The sequence below is a fragment of the Trachemys scripta genome, chromosome 5, assembly GCF_013100865.1.
Source record: "Trachemys scripta elegans isolate TJP31775 chromosome 5, CAS_Tse_1.0, whole genome shotgun sequence".
In the NCBI taxonomy this organism is placed as follows: Eukaryota; Metazoa; Chordata; order Testudines; family Emydidae; genus Trachemys; species Trachemys scripta.
Window position 1 is genome coordinate 117,528,384 of NC_048302.1, and position 8,599 is coordinate 117,536,982.

Below are 8,599 nucleotides of genomic sequence, written 5' to 3' on the forward strand. Positions count from 1 at the left end.
ACTCTGCTCCACATTTTGCACATACACCTCTACCTCAATATAACGCGGTCGTGGGGAGCCAAAAATCCATACCGCGTTATAGGTGAAACGCCGTTATATCAGGGTAGCGGCGGCAGGGCTCCGGCAGTGATTTAAAGAGCTTCGGGCTCCGGCCACTGCAGGGAGCCTGGGCCCTTTAAATCGCCAGCCGAGCCCTGCTGCCGCAGCCCCGGGGTAGCAGCGGCGGGGCTCCAGTGGAGGTTTAAAGGGCCTGGAGCAGCCACAGCCCCGGGCCCTTTAAATTGCTGGCGAGCCCCACTGCTGCAGCCCCGGGGTAGCGGCAGCAGGGCTCCGGTGGTGATTTAAAGGGCCCTGGGGATCCCTGCAGCAGCCAGAGCCCTGGAACCTTTAAAGTGCCACCGGAGCCCCGCTGCTACAGCGCTATATGCGAATCCGTGTTATATCTGGTTGCGTTATAGCGGGGTAGAGGTGTATAAATTTCATTTTAGTTTGCATTAAATTCACTCTGGCTAATAAACATTTACAATTTAAAAAATCTGTTAAAATTGTGATTAAAAATAGTCTTCTGAATAATATCAATTAAAATGGTCATTCTAGATGCTTGAGTTAAAAGCCACATGTGACATTAAAACAATTCAATCTCTGTAAAATATGAAATATATTTATTTCTTTTTAAGGAACTTTCTTTGTCTTATGTCCTGACAACCTCATAAGAGAGACAACGGCTGCAGACATGGAAGTGAAAGTTTATCAAGAGAACAGAAGAGTTACTGAAGACATCTCTGGATCGCTGGGTGATGACCTGACCTTATTGGCTAAACCTGCTGCAGAGACTTTGGTCCCTTTTCATCAGTAGGCATCTGACTTCAGTTTCTATTTCATATGTATAAGAATGTGTATTTATATACAGGCATTTTGTAGCTGGCTTTGGAGGGTTCCCTCCTTCTTTATTCAGGAGTGTCATAGGTCTCTCACTCATTTCCTTCTTAAGTTCCACACCAAGTCAGATAAATAAGTGTTGATGCCATAGTGCAGTATTAAGGGAGATGGTTTACTATGTTTTGTATTGGATATTAATTCAACGTCCCTTCTGTCTGACTCTAGTGGCTATCCACTTGGATGCTTAAGGATGCAATGGAAATGACATAGGTTTTGAAAAGCTCTGGAGTGGTGTCAAAGTGATGAGCATTTTTCACTTTCAAAATACCAAAACGTGGGGAAAAAAATAGTTTTCACTTACATCATCTTAGTCGGGAAGGACTTTTACCTCACTCCAGCTTATTTGGCAGGTGGCAGTCAAGCTCCTTTCTGCAGTTTCTTTGGGGATCAGCCCAGGGTCACTAATCCCTAAATTCAGATGAGTGGGCTCAGCATCGGTGCTCAATTTGTGCCAATGCTGAGTCGCAGCACCTCTAGGCTTGGCAATTTATAGCCCTGGCACCTCTTTCATTACAAATTAAGCACTGATCAGCAGAGAACCCCTCTATTGGTGCTGCTTGGCCCATAGAGATCTCAGGCTGAAACAGGGGCCATAAGTTGGTGTCAGTGGTTACTAAGAAATCCCAGGAAATATGTCTGACCCCTAGAAGAAAAGCAGAAATGCTGTGTTTTGTTTTTTGTTTTAATGACTGGCAGAAGGAGCACACCTAAAATACAGCCTCTTTATCTAGAAAAACAAGTCAAAGCAAATCAAAATGGCTTCTGCTGACCCTCCTGAGCGAATGGGTTAGTTGAACCAATCAGCAAAGCAAAACAAATACCATTTGACTTCATTCCTGTAACCCATCCCAGCTGATACTCACAATAAGAAATGTATTCGTAAAATATAGTTGAAACCTACACAGATAATTGAGCCTATCTTTCCCTTTGACCAAAAAGGGATTATTATTATTCCTATTACTAACTTATCATGGACTAGGCCGCATTGTGCTAGGCACTGTACAAATACAGAACAAAACAACAGTCCCTGCCCCAAAGAGCTAAAGAGTTGTACATGAGCCACGGTATTTTTACTAAAGCTCTGCAAACTTTAAAACAGGGAAATGCGTAAAGTGTTAAATTTCACATGGAATGTCTTAGCCCAGCTCTGTTATATGACTAAATTCAGCTATTGCTGCGTAGTTAACTTGCCATATTGAATAATTTAATGCTGAGGTCATCAATACCTTTTTGAGGTGGAGCTGGTAATCAAATATGCATCAAAACAAAATTTCAACCAAGAATTAGGAAAAAATAGTGAAAAATTTTGTGATTTTTTTCCCCCCCTTCTCCCCCCCAGTTCCCCTTTCTTCTTCCAGCCAGCTGTACCTGTAATGAGTGCTCAACAATGACACCGTTTGCATAATCAAGAAATGGACAGAATATCATTCATTATATTTCCAGCCTCCTTCAGATTCTATGGTGCTCAATTACCACACTGATAAATGTGTTTAAATGTATTTAAAGTGTATAGGCAGAAGCACTGAAATGAATAAAAGTTTGGAGAAACAGAAGTTTAGAATATCCCTGCCACTATGAAAACCTTCTAGGGAGGTGTTTCAGATACTTATTCCAGTGCCCTTTTTTCCTTCCTCTAGATGGTTTCTTAAAGTATACTCTGATCCTGTTAATTTTGCTAGCAAAATGGAGTCTAAATGCAGCAAGAAAATAGGTAAGAAACTCTATCTAAACTTTTGCATCTCATTTTATAGATATTTAAACAGCATTATATACATTCCTAGAGCTAGATTTTTACAGGGTTTGGTAATGTTCGCACCTTCTCATTTAGCTGTACTAGAATAGCAAAATTGCCATAGCAATTATGGTGCTGTAATATAGGAGGGCTGGCAGAAATCTCTGCATATAACTATATTTAAGCATGGTATATCTACTGAGCATCTTTCATCCAGAAGTGCTTTACAGGCAATAGCCATGTGTCTAATGTCTAGCAATGATGTCTAGCATGTGTCTAAACTCTGAAGGTCTATCGTCTTGACTTTTTCAATTTTATTTTATTGTTTTTCTCATAAATATTCATTCATATTTCAAGGCACCTATATCAAGTAGATAAATAATATAATACAGTCAAAAGAAATGTATTAATAAACTATTCCATAGGCCTGACATTTAAAGTTTGTAAAGAAAAGAAGGAATTTTGGAAATTGAAAGCATTTATATATAATGAACAAGTGCATGCATGTGCGTACACCACACACACACACATTTTTGTCTCAAACAGCCACAGCAGTCCATGTAGCATGTGATCAGTTATTTTCTAACTATGGTTTATTTTGTTTTCCAGTCTTTGACTTATCCCAATCATTATAATTCTAGTTTAACATAGTCCTATATCTATTTAACAGGTATGACATGCATGGATTCACATTTATTTACTATACAACAAATCCTGGTGCTCTTAGGCAAAATATCAGTGTCACCAAAAGACCTGTAGCTTTGACAACTAGAAACCAATACTAGAGGGATTTTACTGTAGGTAATATCTGAGAATAATAAGAGCACTAGTAATTACTGGATTGATTGGAAGGAAGCAGAAAAGACTCTCTTTTAATGTTTGTTTTTGAAATTTGAAATCTTAAAAACATGTCAATCAGCTCACAAGCTTTTCAAAAAATGGAGGAAAGAGGGGATTAAATTTTTTAACATCTTTCTAGATTTTTTTAAAAATTTGAAATGTTCAATTTTTTGATCTGTTGATTACCACCAGGGCCAGTTAGCATCCCTCAGACATGTCGTGGTCAGGACAGTGTCCAGAGGAACCAATCACTGTTCCAGATCTAAGAAAACAGCACCATGCTGTATTTAACTCTAAATAATACACATTTATGATGATAGATACATCTATATAACATTGGGCATTGCCTATGTGGGGATATTTAGATTGCAAATTGCAGTCCCATCCCCATTGTTGTTTGGACCATACCAGCTCCTGCTTCAACAGGGTTTACTGTAACCTCCTTCTGGGGATTTTCTTTCTATCAAACTCACAAGCGGGTATTGCAAAATCTATTCACCTCTTCTTTTGTAACAGACTAGCAAAGTAGGTAAATTACCATTATGTTCACCTTTTAAACCAGGTGGAATTTTGAATACATTTTAAATACTGTTTTATACGGGTTGAAGGACTTTATACAATACTGAAGTGCTCTAAACAGCAATTGCTTGCTTTAAAGCATCAAAAAGTAATAAATCTCTCCTCACCATGAGTGCAATTCACAGCAATGTCAGGACTGTCTTTGGCCATAATATTCTCCCTCATTATGCTGAGACACCATGATGTTAAATGCTTATGTAGCCATATTATCATATTCTCAAATTAATGTATCTGCAAAACCTTATTATGCAGCTACGGGATCTTCTCGAGCAGTGATTAGTTATGCAAGTGCTGTGCCTGAAGAGATTAGCTTCCAGAGTGGAGACAAAATTGAAATAATTGGCTACTTCATAGAATGCCTGGAGTGGTTTGTTGGAAGGCATATGTTGACGGGTCAAATTGGTTTTGTAAAGACCAGCCACGTTAAACCTGACGCCTCTGGAACTGAGTAAGTACTATGTGCATAATATTTTAAACGCTGAATTTAAAGGGGCACAGTAAAATATTTTTTAAGTCTTTTAATATACTTTTTGTTTGTAAAACTCTTAGATCTCTTTATGGAGAGAGTTTCCATTGTGTGACATACACTTGTATAAACAAACACAAACAAAGAAAACTGCAGCATAAGCTGCTTCTCTTCCATTAGTAACCCAGATCCAAATGTGAGCAGTTCCTGTTGTCCCAGAAGGCTCATCGTACCCACTTGGTTCAGTCTATTTTTTCCTTGCCACAGGTCTTTCCATTTCAGTAGTCTCCACACTCAGTGACTCCAGTGATCCATGTTAGACAGAGGCATCCAACCCTCAACCGAGGACCACACTGGTAACCTGGCAGTGGCCTGAGGGTAACTCCTAACTTTCCTAGGATAGATTGCAAACACTTCTATTCTGAGAATAGACATGTGGGCATTGCAGGCTGTATCATCTTGAACTGAGTGGAGCCCATTGATTCAAACGTATGGAGAGTTTGCACATGGAAACAGTATGCTTATAAAACTTGCAGGTGCAACTTTTGAGGCCCATTTGAAAATTTGGCCCTTAAAGATTACTGGAAAAGCAATATCATAATACAGGCAATCTTACCACAATGAATGACTCTTATAATAAAAAGCTACCATGATACAGGAATATTGATAAAACTTCCTTTGATGTGCTTGAAAAGGGATTACCAGCATGGACAATTGACATTATCAATACATATTTGCATGCACAGTTACCAATATCAATTTTGTACACACAACAATTGATTCTATGATAATGCAAAGATTTCCATCATTTCCTGTAACAAGCACAAATTATAATAAACCTGGGATGGTTTGTTAGCAGGGTTTAAACCTGGGATCTTCAGCTCTGCAGCTCAGACCTATGACACTTGAACTAAAAGAGTTAGTCATTTAGCTGGTAGCAGTAGTAGGCTGATATCCTCTAGTAGGCAACTAATAAAGGGGGACATGGTGCATGTTATGTCTGTGTGCTGCATAAGCCAAATATACTAATAATGCAAAGGAATAAGATATAAGAAATGTGATAATAGCTGTTGTTCAAACTTACTATTCCCTTTTGTAGACAACAAAATCTGGATTTTCTTGATGAGGAAGAGAAAACTTTTTTTGCAAAAGAAAGAAATGTTGTGGAAGAGGATGTGGTGCATGTATTGAAGCAAACATCAAACACAGAAGTTTGCACTGTGTATAGAGTAGGTAAGGATAGGTTCTATTCTTTGAGGGATGGATTCTCTCCTCAGGATGCATGCATAGTTCCCATTACTTCTCAGTTATTTTTATTGATTCTTTCTATATCTCAGTGAGACGTTTTCCCCATTTATAGGCATTTTGACTTTTATTGGCAGGTGCATTTATATCATAGAAATTTCATATGGAAAATCCTTTTAGATCATCTACACAAGTCTCCTGCTGACGCAAGACTGTCAATGCAGAGTTTTCACCCATTCTTTTTTGTGCACTTTTGAGTGACTCAAACAATGTGGCTCCAACATGCTCCCAAGAAACAGTTTCACAGTTAAATCGATCTTGCAGCTTTAAAATGTTATAGGATGCTGCATTATAAAAGATGCAATGCATACAGCCAAATACTGTATTGTATTGTTCTCAGTTAAGGTCGAATACTAATGCAAACACACACCTCTATGCTTGAATGAGCTTTCAAAGTGTAGAAAAATAGCTATAATCTGTCAGTTCAAAAATGCCAGTGCTATGAGAAAGAGAATGTTATTTCTTTGATGTAAAGTCATTATTATTATAGAAGCCCTTTCACTTTTCCATACACAGATAGAAACAATAAGGGGCCATTCTCCTCCCACTTTGCTAGGAACAAAAATTGTAGGCCATACTGACAAGATGGGGGACTCTATCCTGGGAAGCAATGACTTTGGAAAAGATTTGGAGGTGGTGGTGGATAAGTGGCTGATCATGACCTCCCAGTGCAATGCAGTGGTCAAAAGGGCTAATGTAATCCTCAGATACATAAATAGGGGAATCTCCAGTAGGAGTAGAGGTTATTTTACCTCTGCATTTGTCACTGGTGCAACCACTACTTGAATACTGTGTCCGGTTCTGAAAGGAGGTTGATAAATTTAAGAAGTTTCATAGAAGAGCCATGAGAACATGTCTTATAGTGTGTTGGGGGAGGGGGAGGCTTGTTGCATCGGAGTCCAGCAGTATTATCCAGTGGTGGGAGTCTGTGGAGCTGCTAGTAGGGGAACCCAGGCTCTCCCTGCTCCACTGGGGCCCTGTGACTGGCAGGTCGGATATACAGCCTGGGGGTGGACACCATGTCTGCTCCCTGGGTCACTTCGTACCTCAGCCTCTGTCCTTCCAAAGTCAAAACAGGGCCTGTTTATGGACTCATAGGGTGGAGGGGAAGGAGGGGGTCTCCCTGACTGTGATCTGGAGGCTTTTCTTCAATAGCAGCCTGCAGTTCCTGGTCACCATGGAGCCTTCAGCAGCAGGACCTGGTTTGGGTAGTGTGGAGCTCCTGCAGTCTCTCTGACCACTCACACACTCTCTCTCTCTCTCTCTCTCTCTTTTGGCATTTATGCACAAAAGAATCATAAGGGATATACAACAAAGCAAATACTGCAAGTACCAGTATAAAACCATTAATTAGCTCAACATGTCATTCTAAATGGCTTCTAAAATAAGAGTTTCAAACCTGCTTTAACATGAAGCTCCATGAGTCTATATTTTAGACTTTCAGCCATTTCCTTCACTCTTAGCAGCTTTATGTTGCATTTAGCATGTGAAGGACAATGAAGTCGTTCATTATAATGTGAGTAACTGAATTTCATCAGAAACATCAATAGAAGAATATGCAATCAAACAAATTATCCTACAGGAATTGACATAAGCCAGAACTTGTTAAGGAACCAGATACAAATACCAGTTATGGAGGTTGTTTGCAATTGATTAGAAATCCTTTGTGGAAGATTTGATGGTCTGTTCTACATAATATGACCATTCTTAGCTCTTCTTTAGATGTGCTCTGTTAAACACACATAGCATTTAAATCTGGATCATGAATATGGCTGTTAGAAAATATATGGGTTATAATGTGCTAATGCTATAACAGTGTTTTGGGGTTATACTGCATTCTAGGGGAGAGCTTTATATTTTTACACTGTCCAGTCATAGATACCAAAAATATATTCTAATATTACCAATAGATTAGTTTAGATATTGTGTAATGCCACAGCCACCTGCTTTAACTCCAGATCAGTTTTACTTTTATAGCTGTACACTGCCATATGTTCAGGCAGAGGTACAGTTACTCTTAAATGTTACATGTTGTGCAATGAACATGAATGATTGTAATAGTGTAGAAGAGGTGAATTATAAGCATAGGAGTAGCTCACCAGTGAACTAAGCTTTTTGTTAATTTTTACAAGTTTATATCAATGATCCATTTTTTTTAACATCCATAACACACCTGAAATACTGTAGGTAGAAAGGATTAAATAGTCCTGCTGGAGAAAAGACAGGGTATAATTACTGGTGCTATTTTCATTTTCTTTTAGACAGATTAGAAGAATTAGAATTTCAGAACCCTCAAGAACAAGGTAAAATGTATAATATATTTTATATTATTTTTGATCATCTTAGGTCTTTGTTTCTGATCTTATTGTAGGACAATTAATAGGTTTTCATATTTTAAAATTGTTGTTTCTGTTTGGTATGATTCTCCCCCCCTTCTGTGTCTGTTCACAGAAAGGTTTTGTTATATACTTTTGTTGTTATATACTCCTTTTCAGACCTCCCTTTTCCCTTGTCATGCAGTCCTGCTGTGAATTTCTCTGGCTAGGAAGGCAGAATGTGTTATGTGACACTCATGAAGTGTTCAGAATCTGCTACAAACAAAAACAACAAGGAGTCTGGTGGCACCTTAAAGACTAACAGATTTATTTGGGCATAAGCTTTCGTGAGTAAAAACCTCACTTCTTCGGATGCATAGAGTGAAAGTTACAGATGCATCTGTAACTTTCACTCTATGCATC

General features: G+C 38.8%; 1 protein-coding gene across 6 annotated transcripts in view; it reads left to right on the forward strand.

Moving 5' to 3' along the window:
* Window positions 1-8,599, forward strand: part of SH3TC1 (SH3 domain and tetratricopeptide repeats 1) — a 51,010-nt gene that overhangs the window by 24,894 nt on the left and 17,517 nt on the right. For 5 of the 6 annotated variants that reach the window (XM_034771818.1, XM_034771823.1, XM_034771821.1 and 2 more), the window contains 5 exons: window positions 678-852; window positions 2,577-2,650; window positions 4,343-4,538; window positions 5,656-5,789; window positions 8,123-8,164. In XM_034771818.1, the coding sequence (XP_034627709.1) occupies window positions 678-852; window positions 2,577-2,650; window positions 4,343-4,538; window positions 5,656-5,789; window positions 8,123-8,164 (621 nt within the window). The remainder of the gene's footprint in view (window positions 1-677; window positions 853-2,576; window positions 2,651-4,342; window positions 4,539-5,655; window positions 5,790-8,122; window positions 8,165-8,599) is intronic. The other variant, XM_034771819.1, reaches the window with a different exon arrangement.